Here is an 18,056-nt window from a genome sequence, read left to right as displayed (position 1 = left end):
ATGGTGGAAGTAGCATCTGAGCTGGTTTTGATGAATGGATAAGATTTGGGCAGGCAGAGATGGGAGAGGAAAGGCATAGCCAAAGAAAGGCACTCAGATGATGAGTATGCAAAATGTTTGAGGATGAGTCTAGAGACCAAAGTTAAGGCCAGATTATGGGAATGCCTTCTATCATCCTAAAACATCTGGCTTTTATTTTTTAATCACTGGGAAAGCAGTGAGGTTTTTGAAGCAGAAAGGTGACGTGAAGCAAACAGTTGCTTCAGCATGATCTCTCCATGTTGGTTTTGATTCTCACTGTTCTCTTGCTGTTTCCTTCTTTGCAGCCCCCTAAAACCCAGGGAAAAAATACAGGGGTAGACATGGTAAATAAGTGTTATGGGGGTGTATCAAGAGTTAGAAAGTATGGGCCTTTGTTCCCAGGAACTAATAATCTTGTGTGGAGGAAATATTTCTACAGAGTTATCCCATATACTACCTTGTATTTATATTATTGCTCATAATGTAATGAACACTAAGTTCAGAGAAGGGAGAGATTGTTTTCAGATAAGGGATTAGGGATGACTTATGATTTTCTTTTTTTAAGGATTTTATTTACTTATTTTTAGAGAGAGGGGAAGGGAGGGAGAGAAACATCAATGTGCCTCTTGCATGCCCCCAACCAGGGACTGCAAGCCAGGCGTGTGTGTGACCTGGCTGGTGACCTTTAGGTTTGCGGTGTGATGCCCGTCCGACTGAGCTACACCAGTCAGGGCATGACTTAAGATTTTCTACTTCATGTTGACCCCTCTAATGGCGTGGGCCTTTCCATTACGCATAGTGATTATTCCAAACTTTTACATTCACCCCCTGCTCACTGTGCCCACTGTATCCCACTCATTTTCAGCCAATGACCTTGTTTCCTACCGCATGTAGACTTTATAGGCCAAGAAGCCTGAATTCACTCCTTTTTATCATCTCATATTTCCCTTACCTTCCATCTTGTTTTCATTTTACTCTCCTTTTCCTGAAATTGTTAAAAATTTAGTATTATTTTCCTGCCCATAGTAGTGTGGTATAATATAAAGAACTGTGGATCTGGCTGATGTGGCTCAGTGGATTGGGTGCCAGCCTGCAAACTGAAAGGTCACCGGTTCGATTCCCCATCAGGGCACATGCCTGTGTTGCAGACCAGGTCCCCAGTGGGGGAGCATGCAAGAGGCAACCAGTTATTTCTCTGGCACATCAGTGTCTCCTCTCCCTTTCTTTCTCCCTCGTTTCCCCACTTTCTAAAAATATATAAATAAAATCTTTAAAAAATAAAAAAATAAAAAACCGTGGATTTTTTTAAAGAAAAACCTGGATTTCAGTTTTGACTTAGTAATTTACTAACTCTGGAACCTTGGGCAAAATTCTTAATGCCTTTACCTCAGATACATGCTTTTGTAAAAAGAGGGTAATCCAAACCACAGGGTTTGTATGATGATTAAATAGAGAATGTGTGTACTGAATCTAATGCATAGTAGACCCTCTCCTTTCTTCTCCAGAACTCTGTTACCTTCCTTTCCTTTGGCCCCTTCTTGGTTTATCAAAATGCTGGCTCACTTTCTTGCATCCTCTTCCATTTATAGCCAAGTTTTGAAAACCGTAGACTGCTGGCTGTCTCTTTGTCTTCACTTTTTATTCATTCTTAAACCCACTGTAATCTGGCTTCTGTTATCACAAAGGTACTCAGTGCTGCTCAGTAACCACCTAATTATCAAATTAGGTGGACTCTAGTTAATATTCCTCTGGTAAAAGTGATGTATGTCTAGGATTAAATATTCGAAGGTTGAGAAACAGTAATATATGGGATATGCTGGGCAATCAAGAATGAATATTATTCAACAGCAATAACATCCAGTTCAAGTTAGCATGTGACACATTCTGTTTTCTTTCTGGAGACAAGGTATTGAGAAAGCAGAAGTCATCTGTGGTCGGGCATGGTAGAGAGATAAGTGGGCTGCAAGATTTATCGTGTGAATAATGACAGGACTGGGTCAAAAATATATTTTCTTCTAAATGTTGGTAGGACACATGGAAAGTCTATCTGTCCTTTTTAGCCATAGATAGAAATAAAGGGGGGGAAAAAGGCAAGGTGAGCTGGGTGTTTGAATTCTTCATGGTCCTGTCATCCTTCTGAATAATGGGATATTAGGTGTATTCTGTTTAAGAACATTAACCTCCTTGCATCTTCTGGCTTTTCCTGTCACTGGCTTGAGCTAAACAACTTGAATTCTTGTACTAGATGGGATTTTTTAAAGATTTTCTTTATTTATTTTTAGAGAGAAGGGAAGGGAGGAAGAGAGGGAAACATCAATGCGTGGTTGCCTCTCACATGCCCCCTACTGGGGACCTGGGTCACAACCCAGACATCGAACCAATGGCCCGGCCCTTTGATTTGCAGGCCAACGCTCAATCCATTGAGCCACACCAGCCAGGTCTATACTAGGCAGTTTTGATTCTCATGATTTGGTTAACTAGGCTCAAATCAGCAGGCTGCTACTACAACTGAATTGGCATAAATATGTAAATGAACTATGACATGAAGAGTCTGAATGTAATTTTAGGTTTGAACTTGATTTTTTTAAGAGTTTATTTTTAGAGAGAGGGGAAGGGAATGAGTTGCCTTTTGCACGCCCCCAGCTGGGGAACTGGCCTGCAACCTAGGCATGTGCCTTGACTGGGAATCAAAACACTGAACTTTCCATTTGTAGGCCGGCACTCAATCCACTGAGCCATACCAGCCAGAGCAGGTTTGAACTTCATTATACAGAGCTGGTTGAGCTTTTGTGATTACATGCACTAACATCGATTCCCTATTAATAATAGTTAAGGGTACAGAACCAAACTCCCTAGGTTTATGCCAGCTTAGTCACTTACAAACTTTGTGACCGCAGAAAAATCATTAGATCCCTCTATGCCTTAGCTCCTCCCTTTGCATAATGATGATTGTGCTACCTCTGAAGGTTGTTGTAAAGATTAAAATGTGTAAAGTGTTAAGAACATTGCCTGGCATATAGTAAGTACTGTATAAATGATTGGCTATTATTATGTTCTTGTCAATTGCTTCATTTTTAAAAAAATGCTTTTTAATATTTCATCAGATTATTGAAAGTATTATTGAAGAGAGTCAGAAAGTACTACAGCTTGAAGATGACTCTTTGGATCCCAAAGGAAAAGGACACTCTCTTCAGGCTACTGCCAGTCCTCTCATGGCTGAAACAGATCTTAGCAATATACCTGGACTGTTAGCCATAGATCAAGTACTACAGGAAGATTCCAAAAGGGCAGAGAGTCAGAATGCACTTGAAGAAACTGAATTAGAGTCAAAAACAGATTTTTCTTCTGATGACACCTCTGAGAAGCCAGTGAATGAAACTCCTAAGTTAACTGAAGTAAGTTCAACAGAGCAGCTTAATGTGCCTGAAACTGAAACAGAAGCATTGAACAAGGAAGTAGTGGAAATCAAAGGAAGTGATATTCTAGAATCTGCATCCTCAAACTCCTCATCGGCTAAAGATTGTGCTACTGTGGAAGAATTGGCTCCTGCCAAACCCCCAAGACAGCTTACTCCAGAACCTGATATAGTAGCTAGTACAAAGAAGCCTGTTCCGGCACGCCCACCCCCTCCAACTAATTTCCCACCTCCTAGACCACCACCTCCATCTCGACCTGCTCCACCACCAAGAAAAAAGAAAAGTGAATTGGAGTGTGAGGCTCTTAAAACGCCTGATCTGGATGGCAAGTATTAATTGAGAAATGAGTATTTTTGTGGGGAGATTTTTGAGTTGAACTTGTTTACATTTCTGATTTTGTTTCAATTTATGTTATATAAACTACAACTAATGGCTGACTTGTAAAAATTATTTTAGTAATAAAAGTGAAAATGTTTAAAGTGATGATTAGTTACATTATTATAATTGAACATTTCAGTAGACTTCAAACTTTCAAATTCATTGAAGAGGCAGTGTGGCATGTTGTAAAGGATATGGAGAGTTAAGATTTGAATTCAAGTCCTAGATCTCTCTTTTTTTTAACTTTTTAATTTCTAAATTTATTGGGCACTAGATCTCTTAATGTTTCAGTTTTACAACCTTGAAGAATTTAAATACATTGTTTGAATCCTGGTTTCCCCATATACAAAATGAGGGTAATAAAACCACCTTCATCACAGGATTGTTCCAAGGATCAGATAAATAAAGGTTAAAGCACATTTCAAGCTATGTACAAAGTCCTCTATAAATATTTGTTATTATCATTATCATTCATTGCAGTTCCCAAGGAGAATATTACATCTGATACTCTAACTACGAACATGGCTTCAGAGGGTACAATCAAGGATTCTCAGCCTTCTCTTGATTTGGCAAGTGCTACCAGCGGAGATAAAATAGTTACTGCCCAGGTAGGTTGGTGAATTCATGTTATATTTGATATAGGCTTTATCAGCTTTTTTGCACCTTTCTGGTTTGTTGATTATCGAATTGAATCTACTTTTTGCTCCAGGCCAAATATTTCCTTATCCCCAAAACCTGGCCTCCTTATGTCCCTTGTCAGTTCTGCTGCTGAGTAGCTGGGTGACTCCAGGAAGCTATTTAACACCTGTATCTCAGATGCATTGATAAAATGAAGGAAAAACCTTTCTTGAATGTCTCTTGCAAGGATGAAAATGTACCAAGTACCTGGCCATGTAGTATGCATTCCAAAAATGACCGATGCTGCTATTTAATATAATTGATATTAATAAACGCCAACTACAATCTTCATTTACCTGGACTGTAGTCGACAAAATCGGGGACTTCTATTTTTTATAATTTCCTTTTTCTAATCATGAAAAAAAGAAAAACTTTATGCACTCTATGCTGTATATCTCTACGTGTGAGGCAATGGGAAAGACTTGATAACGTGAATTTTTACCACAGCCAAATTCTTGGACTCAAGGGTTACTTATATGGTAACCGTGATCAGGCAGGTTAGCAAACCGAGGGATAAAACACTGTAACAGTCTTATCATAGCCTCGAGGCAGAGATTGGCAGTGGCCTCTTTCGGTAAGGTCCCCAAGTTAAAAATGGTCTTTACATTTTCAAGGGTATTTTTTAAAAAGAATACTTGACAGACACTATTTGTGAAGCAAAAAGCCTAAAATATTTACTGCCTGGCTCTTTACAGAAAAAGTTTGTGGACACCTGCCTTTGAAATACCCACACATATAGCCCTGATTAATGGCAACCTTTGTGCTAGCATACTACTAGTAGAGAACTGCTTTTGGGTCAGGTTCAAATAGCACATTTATTTGCTTTCAAGACTACAAAGACATTATTGCATGGGCGGCAATAGTTTTGGTACCTGATGTTTTTCAAAATGCTGGGAGTGATAAAGGGCCTGAAATGCAGTGTTCCATTTAAATTTTCAGAGGTTCCATTATCTGAATAATAGAATTTTTAAAACCGTGTGTGGTAATGAATAATTGAATATTTATAGAAATTGACTCAGTCTACTTTCTGTTTTTAAAATTACAATTTCAGGAAAATGGAAAATCTCCTGATGGGCAGACAATAGCAGGTGAAGTGGTGGGCCCTCAGAGACCTAGATCCAACTCTGGGAGAGAGCTTACTGATGAGGTATAATTACATTTTTTGCTCTCAAAAACAAACATAAAAACTATAATGGGAAGGTGGAAAAGTTCTGGAGATGGATGGTGGTGATGGTTGCCCAGGGATGTGAATGTGCCCAATTAAGCCACTGAATTACACAATTAAAAATTGTTAAAATGGTAAACTTTACATTGTGTATATTTTACCATAATGTGAAATGTTTTTGTTTACTGTTGGAGGCAAAAAATCATAACGTAGAAAAAAATGAAGATTGTCTTGGGTTTTGTTTTTGTAATATTTTGGAGTTTGCAACTTCGACTTAAACTTGCCCTTTTATACAATTATATGGTGGAATAAATATATTGAAAGCAAGGCCTGTGTTTTATAGAAAATGGGCTTAAAAAGACCTTCACATTGTAGGTATGTATATGTTTTTATACATGTTACATGATGTATAATACATACAAACTTAATACTTCTTACCACTAAAATTTAGTATATATCTAACAGGTCAGTTTATTCAGAATGAAGTTTTAAAGCAAAACCTTGATTTTTGTTTCTTGTAAACAACACATTTTTAAAAATTACTGTACTTTGGAAAGTAGTTTGGCAGTTTTCAAAATATTAAACATCGACTTGCCATGATGCAGAAATTCCACTCCTGTGTATACACCAAAGAGAAATGAAAACATAAAAAATATACACAGATGTTCATAATAGCCGAAGTGTGGAAACAACACAAACGTCCATCACCAATGAATGGGTAAATAAAATGTGGTATATCCATGCACGTGGACTATTTTTTTGGCTACGTGGACTATTTTTTTGGCTATAAAAGGAATTAAGTTCTGATACATGTACAGTATTGATGAACCTTGAAAACATTGTGCTAAGTGAAAGAAGCCAATCACAAAAGACCACATACTGTATGATTTAATTTATTTGAAATATCCAGAATAAGTAAATCCATAAAGACAAAAAAGTAGATGAGTGGTTGCCAAGAACTGGAAGGCAGGAGAATAAGGTAACACAGCTAATGGATTTGGCATTTCTTTTGGGGGTAGTAGAAATGTTCTCAACTTATGTAATGGTGATGGCTGCACAACTCTGTGAATATACTCAGAATCATTGAACTATTTACACTTTAAATGACTGCATTTTGCAGTGTGTGAGTTGTATCCAACTAAAAGTGTTAAAAATTATTATTGTACACAGTACTGAATGCATCTAGAAAGTCCTTAACTTAAATTTTTGAGGATTTTGTAGACTCAAAAATATACTTAAATTATAAAGTTCTCTTGGTGTTATATTTTTACCTCAGGAAATTTTAGCCAGTGTGATGATTAAGAACCTGGATACTGGAGAAGAAATACCTTTGAGTCTTGCGGAAGAGAAACTGCCAACAGGTATTAATCCTCTTACTCTACACATCATGCGAAGGACGAAAGAATATGTAAGGTATGACCTAATGTTACTATTTATCATTTGAAGTATTTCATTCAGAGTGTTGCAGATTTCTATGACAGTCCCTAATTTGGTTTTGTTCAGCCTTTTTTTTTAGATTTGCGGTTAAAATACTTAAAATATGTATTCTTAACCTTTGTTCTCTCTTAGGACTGTACAATTACTGCGGGGCGGATATTATATATCTTCAATCCCATAGTATTTGGTTTCTCTTCTTTTAATATGATTATATTATTCTAGAGACAGTATTAAAACCCGTTGAGGCTAGAAAGCCATGTTTGGGATGAACATCTGGTCTTCTGAAACCTTGCTTAAGGATCAGAAATTTTATATATAATTTGAAGGGTCAGAAAATGGCTTTAGAGTAAGGCAATTGACTTTCTTGTGGGATATATGTAGATCTAAGGAATAATTTCCGGGAAAGTAAAACTTTATAATGTATAATGCGTGATGTGCCTGGTGAGTGAGGAGGAAGATATTTACAATTTCCATGTAGCCTGTTTTGTCCAGCAGAAAGCCTTGTTTGTCATAGGTTTTCCTTAAGTTCCTAAATTGCATTCACTTGGATTTTGTACATTACACCTTGCTTAAAGATTGTATTCTTTGATTTTTCAAGTCTTTAAATTCTCAGAGTCATCATTTACATTAAACTTATATAAAGCATTTGAACAGTTGTTTTCTTTTTTACTCTGATTAGCTAATTCTATAGTAAGTGTATATAGAGATTTTGGGGAAGTATTAAGGAAATGGCTTCTTTTAAAATTACTTCCTCCCTTTGTAGTAATGACGCAGCACAGTCAGATGATGAAGACAAGTTGCAGTCTCACCCAACAGATACTGATGGTGGAAGGTTAAAACAGAAAACGTGAGTTACAGTACATCCCTTCTCTGCATTTCAAGCCTTTATTTTTAAAAATAGGAGAACTACTATACTATTTTAAATCTGTACTCTATCCAGTTTATAAATCCATCCACCAACATCACTCCCTGCCACCAGCCAATGGATGATGAGGCCTTTGAGGCTGTGTTCGTCACATAGCACCTGATATATAGTAAATGTTCAATAAATTTTGCATCATGCCTCTTTTCTTTTTTTCTGTCAGTAGGTACCAGAAGTGTTAGGAGAAGAACTTGATTGTCCTTGAAGTTGCCTTTTCTCTTTCTCTTCATTTGTGCAAATCCTCTTTGTGTTTTTAAACCCAACTACATGAGATTCTTCCTGACTTAATTCAGTTCACAGTACATTTCTTCCTTTTCTCAATTTCAATGACACCTATATTCTATATAACTTATATTTGCCCTTTATTGTATATTACCAAGGACTGTGATCATGCTATTCTTCTGTTTCCCCTACAAAAACCTAGCACAATGGTGGGCATATAGATTTTGCTTGATTATATGCAAGTCACCTAATTGGCAATAATTTAGTCTAAAATATAAAATAAATATAAATATAACATAAAATAGTTCAGGCCCAAAGGGAATTCTCCACTCAAATCTGGTCTTTTCCTAGTGTGGAAATGGTAGCAAAGGAAGCTTTGATAATTTTTAGAAAAGGTGTGTACCACAATGCAAGTCTATGGTAACACCTCCAGGTATCCGGACCTTGGCTGTCTAGCAGTGACGACTCTCAGGAACCAGAGAATTAGGAATTATTCAGAAGACATATAAATATTCAGGAAAGATGTTTTTTATTCCACACATTAAAGCTAATCTTTTTTCTAACAGAAGAAAACTCCTCAGGATTATTCAAAGCCATTATACTTATTTATTACAAAACTTTTAAAAATCCGGTCGTCTGGTGTCTGAGCTCACAACAAAATAGAAGCACCGAACTATGACAACCTGAAGTTGACACATAAGAATGTCAGATAATATTCTGATTGCAAGAGAGGAATCAAAAATAATAAAAGGACTCTTACATAGTACAACCATTTTGTATGGCAGTGGTTTCAGCTTTGTCTCATGTTATAACACACATAGAACATGGCAATACTTGCACTGAGTGCTAGAGTAAACTAATGGTCAGAAGAGATTGGTCCAGAGTCTGGCTTCCCTGTATCCTGCCCTGTTGTATTAAAGGCTTGGAGTCAACGTTATGGCCCACTTGCAAACCATTTGAAAGGTCCTGAACGTATTAAAGAACAGTAATGGTGGTAATTGGCCCCATTTATTAAAGAAAGAAACATATTGAACATTAAATGCCATTGAAAAAGGTACAAAAGTATGTATTTTAGAGATGTTCTCATCCAAAATGATTGAAATACCTGTTTTCTTGCTTAAAGCAGTAGTAAACATATAGTTATCCAGAAAATATAACTTCAGAATTATAGGAGCAGAGACTTTATGGTGATTTTTATTTATTTTTTAAAGATTTTATTTATTTATTTTTCGAGCGAGGGGAAGTGAGACAGAAAGGGAGAGAAACGTCAACTGGTTGCCGGTCATACACACCCCAACTGGGGACTGAACCCACAACCCAGGCATGTGCTCTGACGAGGAATCGAACTGGAAACCTTCTGCTTTGTGGAATGACACCCATCCAACTGAGCCACACCAGTGAGGGCTATAGTGATTTTTAAAACGATTTATCATCTGTGTTTTCCAATTATCAAAAGTAATACAGAAATCTATAAAATAGAGAATTAAAGTATGTCATATGCTCAACCGCAGACATTCTCGGTATTAATAATTAGGTGTACTCTCCGTAGAATTGTTTTTCTCACAAAAGTGGGATTATACTATGCCTATAGTTTGTCAACTTGCTCTTAAAAAAATCTAGTGTATAATGGACATATTTTCATATCAATACCAATAGTAAGTATATTGTAATCTTTCTATCAGCCAGACATGGGAGTTAGTCCTGCAGGTACAATAGTTAAGAAGACAGTCATAGTCTCATCCCTCCTAGAGCTTCCATTTCAATAGGAGAAACAGGCATTGAACATGTAATTACACAGGTAAATCTAACTACATTTGTAGTAATTGCTGTAAAAGAACTGTATGGGGTACTGTGGCACTATATAACATGAAAACCTGTTTTGAAGAATCAAGGAGGGCTTTTTTTGAGAGAGAGCTGTTTGGTCTGAGACCTAAAGAGGAGTAGAAATTACCTAGAGGAGGAGTATTCCAAGGAGTATAACCATACATGCAAAGGCCCTGAAGTGACTAAGAGCTTGGTACCTTTAAAGAACTGAGGTTTGCCTCATTTATTTTATTGAATTACATTGTGATACAGTCGCTTATTTGTGTTCACTCCTCTGTTGATGAAAATTCAGCTTATCTCTACTTTTCACGTATTCTAAACAATGCTGCAGTGAACATCTTCGTATGTATAGCTTAGCAACTTTTTCAAATTCTGTCCTTAATATCATGAGCTCCCATTAATTGATAAAAATTTACCCCTCATTTATAAATTTTTTTATTGTAAATATCATGTGCTTTGCATTGTTTTTAAGTCATTTTAATATATGAAATTCAAGATGTAGATAATTTAAAAAGCAATATGTAAGTCCTACTTATGGAAGTTTGAAATGCAGACTTACATTACTCTGTTTGGGAATACCTCCTATAAAAGCTCTGACTGTAAGTGCAAATACCCAAACTGAAAGATAAGGGACAAGAGGCCATCTTAGGCTACCAGAGCGCTCTTTTTGGTTTTTTCCTTTTTCTTTTTTATTCTTGTTCAAAATGTTCTATTTTGTAAGTGACTCCGTCTTTAGTGTCGTGACTACGTCTTTAGTGTCTTTTTTTGTTAAAGTGTGTTTTTAAGGATGACTCTAAAGCAGTCTTCTCAAAGCAATTCTCACTTCAGATTGATGGCCTCACCCCAGACCTTCTAAGTCAGATGATCTGGGGATGGGGACTAGGTATCTGTACTTTAAACACTCCCCTCCCGCCCACTTCTCGCCAACTTATTATCATTCACCATTGAAAACCTAGAGCATTCAGCAGTGCTCTAGAGTATACAGTATTATATATTGGGAGAAGTGCTCGTGTTTTCTTTGTAGCCATATTGACTTAAATATACAGGGTGGGGGGAAAGTAGGTTTACACTTGTGGATATGCAGAACACACTTTTTTCTTGTTATTTATTTATTGTATTATTTTCCTTATGAACAACTATAAACCTACTTTTTCCCTACCCTGTATTCTATACAACAAGGGATTTAGAAACTCAAAGGCCTACTATTTACGTAAAAACAACAACAACAAAAACCTTAAGTCAAAATAATATACTTTACCAGTCACAGCTAATGAGATTATCAGTGAATTGTTAAACTTATATAGTTAGTTGAATTAATGAGAAATAATTTTGGTTTTTTGTATTTTTTTGTAAGTACTCAACTGAAGAAGTTCCTAGGAAAATCAGTGAAGAGAGCAAAGCACCTTGCTGAGGAATATGGTGAACGTGCTGTAAATAAAGTTAAAAGTGTTAGAGATGAAGGTAAGTGAAATAGAACATTTCAACCAAGTATTTGGTTTGTCATGATCTAAATTCAGCCTGTAGTTTACAAGAAGCATTCTATTTTATCAAAAGTAATAAACCTTTATAGACATCTTAGCATTTCAGTAAATTATGTTACTCTATCATTTAATTTTATAAGTGGGAAGAAAATTGAACTTACATATCTTAAACATAAATTTTTACATTGTGACCCTGGCAACCTAGAAGAGCTGAGTGTTCAATAATTAGTTGTAAATTAGTTAGGTTATTTGGTTTTTATGAATATTTTCAAAATTAGGTAAATTTTCTAATTTTGCACAGATCTTAACTTCCTATGCCCTTGTCATAATTGTACTCATTTGTTTTATTAAATAGACACATAATATTCTGTGTTAGACACTGTTCTAAGCACTTTCATTGGTGTGATTTAATCCTCATAAAAACCCTTTAAGGTAAGTACCACTGTTATCCCCATTTTATAGATGAGATCACTGAAGCACAGAAAGGTCAGATACCTTGCCTATGGTCACATGGATAGTAAATGAGACAAAGCTGAATTTGGACCCAGGCCTGGCACTTGGCTCCAACTCTTAAGTCAATATGCTATTTAGTAATAGACAGATTTTGCTTCTCCATGTAATGATTTTTCTTGATAAACAGTGAATATAAAAATATGATAGTTGTTATATCTACATTAGCTAGTAATGATCTCTGTTGCATTTCTATTTAGTGTTTCATACTGATCAAGATGATCCTTCATCAAGTGATGATGAAGGAATGCCATACACAAGACCAGTTAAATTCAAAGCAGCACATGGTTTCAAAGGACCTTATGATTTTGATCAGATAAAAGTGGTGCAGGATCTTAGTGGTGAACATATGGTAAGCAACCTTTTTATTTTTCAGTATTGATTTTGATACTTTTTAAATATTGTATTTATTTATTTTTAGAGTGAGGGAAGGGAGGGAGAAAGAGAGGGAGAGAAACATCAATCCGTTGCCTCTCATTTGCACCCCAACCGGAACCAAACCCACAACCCAGGCCAGGGGTGTGCCCTGACCAGGAATCAAACCAGCAGCCTTTTGCTTTGCAGGACAACCAACTGAGCCACACCAGTCAGGCCAGTATTGATTCTGTTTTCATTGAGAGAAATACTTTGGCTTCTATAAAGCAAATCTCTTCTTATGTATGTAATTTTGCTTGCCTTACTCAAGAAGAATAAATTGATCTTAATACAATTAAATGAATAGGTAATACAGAGTCTCTCTGAATTGTTCAAGAGGTGAATTTTTGAATTATGTAAACACTAGTCCTGTGTCATTAAGAAAGCTATGTGAAAGGACCAAACTTTAAAACAGTTAAATTAGAGAGTGATCTATCACTTTGAAAAATGTTTAAAGTGCCCTGACTGGTGTGGCTCCATGGGTTGGGCATTATCCCACAAACCAAAAGGTCACCGGTCTGATTCCCAATTAGGGCACATGCCTGCGTTGTGGGCCAGGTCCCCAGTTGGGGGTCATGGGAGAGGCAACCAATTGATGTTTCTTTCTCACATTGATGTTTCCCTCCCTCTCTTTCTCCTTCCCCTCCCTCTAAAAATAAATAAATAAAATCTTTTTAAAAAGTCAGAAAATAGAAGATAAAATATAGAGCAACACATTTAATAAGAAAAATTCAAGATCTATATGGAAAAAATTAAATATTTCTGAGCACCATAAAAACTGTTTAAAGTGTTCCCCATTATATTTTAAATTATTTACACAACTATTTCAAAAGCTCAACGTATTTTGTAAAAATGACAGCTAAAACAAGGACAGAGGTAGCGGTACAAGTTCTCTATCAGAGTTAAAATGTACCCAAGTAGATATAATATCACAAATTATATTGCCGCTGAAAATGCTGGGAATACAGGGGAGGAAGTAACAAACTCAGGACCGGATAAATGATACTGGGAATGTATTTATCTAGTTATATTTTAAATCTAAAAGTTGGCCTAACTAAAAGGAAGCAGCCACAAATATATCAGATGGCAGCCAGACTGGAATTTGGTGTTTATAATCTAGATATAAAATGTTTGAATTGATTACAGTAACTTCCTTAAGGCATTTGATTAGTTTCCTTGTACTGTGTTGACTCTCTTTCATTATTTCCAGTTTCAAGTAAAATCTCATTGTAGTAGTCTCCAAATGACAAATTTCCTAATATACTTGAATTTTGTAGAAATGAATATTATTCCAGTAAATTAGCTATTGCCTCTAACTTAGATAATGTTTATCATCTACGTAGATGTATGTTTTAATAGTAGTTATAACAATATTCGTTGTAGTAGGATTCGGCCTTTTCAATTTAAGGGTTCGCATTCTTTTTTAAGAGATTTTATTTATTTAGTTTTGGAGAGTAAGAAAGGGAGGGAGAAAGAGAGGGAGAGAAACATCCATCAGTTGCCTCTCGTACACGCCCCAACTGGGATCCCCAAGCCAGACATGTGCCCTGACCGGGAATCGAGTCAGCGACCTTTCAGTTTGCAGGACAATGCCCAACCCACTGAGCCACACCAGGTCAGGGTGAGGGTTCCCATTCTTTAACCCTCCCCCACAGCGCGCGCGCTCGCACACAACTTCCCCACTGTTTTCAGTACCTACTTGGGAATTCTAGCCATATACTGCGAAACGTTTGGTTGAAAAACAGGAGACCATACCATTGCAACAGTTCTCCAAATGCCCAATACTAAGAGGGTCACTGCTAAGGAGGGTCATATTCTGCTCTCAGCCCTGGTCAGGAGGTGTTGGTGCTGTACTAAAGGCTCTGCTGCCTCCTATCCTACTCCCAAGTTCAGCTGGGAAACTGAGATCCCAAACTAAAATTGGCTCTTTGCTTTGAAGTTTTCCAGCCACCTCAGAACTACCATGTCCACTAATATCTAGACAAGGTTTGGTGTCTTGAAATTGTTAGTTTAGGTTATCGCAAACTGCAGCTGTGTTGTCTCGCCTTTTTTTTTTTTTTTTTTTTTTTGAAAAGTCCCTCTTTGTGGTGGTGGTCCACCATTGGACTGTCGGCTTTAAGTGGTGTTAGTAATGTGAGCGTTATCTTAGTATGTGTAATTTGGCATGATTTTTTTTTTTTAAATTTTGACAAAATGTCTCAATTTTTAAAGTAATAACTTTGAACCTTCCTTTGTTTTCATAGGGAGCTGTTTGGACAATGAAATTTTCTCACTGTGGCAGATTACTTGCCTCAGCTGGACAAGACAATGTAGTGAGAATCTGGGCTTTAAAAAATGCTTTTGACTATTTCAACAATATGCGAATGAAATACAATACTGAAGGTATTTTTCATTTATTTGTGGCCTTTAAGAATCCAAAGACACCTGGCATTTTCACATTGTAGGTGTGGTAATGCCCTCCTGCCTGGCAGTCATTTGCAGCAGCCACTACCTTCTGTAACAGCCACAAACCTAAAAGGAAAACAGAAGCCAGCAGCAGTAAGCGTCTAAACTCAGTGAAAAAGCTACTACAAAGCTTTGGACTTTCAGGTGTAGTGCAGAGTTCATTTCATCAACTATTGAGAACTAAATTATTTGGTTTCCTTTGGCAATCTTCAGTTCTATTTCAGGTTAAAATGAAATTCTGATTAATCTAGAAAAAGATTTAGAATAACATATACATCCAATAAATAAAGAAAGATTAAGGAAGTATAGCCTGGAAAGTAAATGATTTGTCAGTTCATCAAAGGATATGTGGGAAAAGGTTAAATGGAAAAGAAACCTCAGAACATGACATATGTACACAATTGTTACAACTACGAAAAATAATTATATTTCATGGTAATTATCAGGAAGAGTATGTCATAGAATTTATGTAAATAGGAGCTTTAAGTTCTGGGGATCCTTTTCTTGTAACTACTTAACTGCAATAAATTTTCTCCACAAACACCTCCCTCCCTACCCCATGCCCATCTCCAATCAACCAAAGCTTGAAAACAAGAAGTTAAGGGATGGGAGAAAGGAGAAAAAAGCCGGCTATGGGCAAGAGTATCAAGTATAGTCAGAACCGCAATTTGAGGAACACAGAAATCTAGGAAGATCCGCTAAACTAGCAAGAAAAGCCGTATATAATTTAGGAGCCCTGTGTGTATTGCTTGCATTATGTTATGCCATTATGTTGTAATAGATAATTGAAGATAATAATGAGTTGACAATATAGTAAACAGTATTTACTATACATTTCTTTCATGCCCTGAATGGAGCAAAAAGGCTATTGTGAGTGGCCCTTGAGACTTATCCCAGCCTAGACCCTTACTGACCCTTAATTGCTCATCTTGCTACTTGTTATGATTGACAAGAATGTGTTCACTATGAATAATGAGAATGCAACAGTATTGAGTTGGCCAAAAAGTTCGTTTGCTTTTTTCATAAGATGGCTCTAGTAGTACTTAGTTGTCTTTAACTTCATTTCAAACAATTTTGCAATTTTGTTAGAGTGTATTGTGACAGCTGTCGTATCAGCATGCATGTAAAAAAAATTATCGAAATGTGTGAATTTTTGTGTAGCCGTTGAAGAATATTGAAGACGGAAGAAAATAAGCAACATTTTCAGCATATTATGCTTTATTATTTCAAGAAAGGTAAGAGCACAACTGAAACACACACACAAAAAAGATTTGTGCAGCGTATGGAGAAGGTGCTGTGACTGACTGAACGTGTCAGAAGTCATTTGCGAAGTTTCGTGCTAGGGATTTGATGGACCATACTCCATGGTCAGGTGGACTGGGTGAAGTTGATAGCAACCCAGTCAAGACATTAATTGAGAACAACCAACGTTATACCGTGCGGGAGATAACCAACATACTCAAAATATCCAAATCAAGAAAGTTATTGGTAAAAATGAAAAATGTGTCTTTTATTTTACGGAAAAAACTAAATGGAATTTTGGCCAACCTAATACTTTAAGTGGGAAAATAGTTAAGCCATTTTATAAAGATTCTATATAAAAATGATTAAAACAAATATTTTGGTGCCTTAAGAGTTAATGTTTCACATGTATTTTTCTAGGATGTTACTTTCTTGACTATTAATTAGGCGTTCCTGTGTCATTATTTCTGATTGGATGTGTGTATGTGTACTTCTACATGTACAGGTACGTCTGTATGTACATTCCTTTTTACAGTCATGTTGTTTTTCAGGACGCGTGTCGCCATCACCCTCTCAGGAGAGCCTGAATTCATCAAAATCTGATACAGATACAGGGGTAAGTTTGTTATTTCATAGTTACTATTGTTAAATACTATAATTTTATTTGCTTACTATGAAGTACCTTATTGTTTTCTTTCTTCTGGGTTTTTTTAAGTACCTTATCATTTATGAGGCATTCAGTTGCATGAAAGCACTTAGTTAAAATTAAGCTGTGTTAGAAGAGTTTCTTCTTTTAGAATTAGTAAATTTTAAAACGTGTGACTTTTTAAGGTTGTCGGACAGTGAATATTACTCAAGCTACCAAACTACGAATGTAAACTTAAATGACACAAAATCCCTTCCCCTCAAATCCATGTTAAATACTTTTAAGAAATAATAATGGATACCTGAATAAGAGGTAATTAAGGAAAGAAATAAGATACTGAAATATTTTAATTTTTCTATCTTAGTTTAAACAAATGCTTTATCACGGTTTTAGGTAGTTTAAAATAACTGAATGATTTTCGTTTGACCTCAGAGCTGGAGGATTAAATATAACCAACTTTAAACCTAAAAAGTGGAATACGTAATATTCTAAACTGTCCACTGTGCTTGTGTATTGATCTGGGCAAATGTGATGTAAACAAAGAGTACCTATGTCCACCTGCTCACCAGTATTTCCCTAGGATTTCATTGGCTCTAGTGTATTTGACACAAACTTTTCCCTACTCTCAGCTTTCCATGGTTCTGGGTTCTGTTTTTCTCTTGGTCTCTTCCTATATCCCTGCTATCTCTTCCACCCCCTTAAATGTTGCTCTTTCTCAGGGTTGTGTCCTTGGCCATTCTCAGCTGACTTACTCACTTGTTGCCTTTAGTCCTGAACTGGCTTTAGCTCCATAATTCTCATTCCCTTTCAGTAGCTTTATGTTTTTAAAACAAGAATGAGATATTATTGTGCATGCTACCCTTTCACATAACAAAATATATATAGGGTCTCTCCACCTATACGTTCTTCAAGCACATCAATTAATAGGTCTAAAACAACTCCTTCAACAAATGTTTTCTGAGTGCCTGGTCCATGTGCCAGACACTGCTAGATTCTGCAAAGTCAAAAGAGACTTATTCTATGGCCTCAGGGATTTTGCTGACCAGTGAAAGAGACAACCACAGTTACAGTATTGGATGGTAATATGTTACGGAAGGTATTGCACAGGTATAGGAGTTAGCCTTGTGAATCAGGGTGTCAGGACAAGCTTCCTGGAGCCTTTGCTGTTTGAGCTAGGTGATATAGCTATCAACTATAATAGATGAGAGAAGGAAGGAAGGGGCATTTCAGAGGAGGTAGCAAGTGCAAAGGTATG

At 36.5% G+C, this 18,056-nt stretch overlaps 1 protein-coding gene across 1 annotated transcript in view; it reads left to right on the top strand.

Annotated features, from left to right (window-relative positions):
• WDR44 (WD repeat domain 44) overlaps positions 1 to 18,056 on the top strand; it is a 78,253-nt gene that overhangs the window by 36,849 nt on the left and 23,348 nt on the right. Inside the window, exons 4-12 of the mRNA XM_054580330.1 lie at positions 3,126 to 3,762; positions 4,296 to 4,423; positions 5,545 to 5,640; positions 6,935 to 7,071; positions 7,859 to 7,942; positions 11,418 to 11,524; positions 12,255 to 12,406; positions 14,712 to 14,850; positions 16,707 to 16,771. Of these exons, the coding sequence (XP_054436305.1) occupies positions 3,126 to 3,762; positions 4,296 to 4,423; positions 5,545 to 5,640; positions 6,935 to 7,071; positions 7,859 to 7,942; positions 11,418 to 11,524; positions 12,255 to 12,406; positions 14,712 to 14,850; positions 16,707 to 16,771 (1,545 nt within the window). The remainder of the gene's footprint in view (positions 1 to 3,125; positions 3,763 to 4,295; positions 4,424 to 5,544; positions 5,641 to 6,934; positions 7,072 to 7,858; positions 7,943 to 11,417; positions 11,525 to 12,254; positions 12,407 to 14,711; positions 14,851 to 16,706; positions 16,772 to 18,056) is intronic.

This window comes from Pteronotus mesoamericanus, unplaced genomic scaffold (assembly GCF_021234165.1).
Source record: "Pteronotus mesoamericanus isolate MK-2021 breed Mesoamerican mustached bat unplaced genomic scaffold, CSHL_Meso_final contig_57, whole genome shotgun sequence".
Lineage (NCBI taxonomy): Eukaryota > Metazoa > Chordata > Mammalia > Chiroptera > Mormoopidae > Pteronotus > Pteronotus mesoamericanus.
This window is presented reverse-complemented; position numbering and strand designations above follow the sequence as displayed.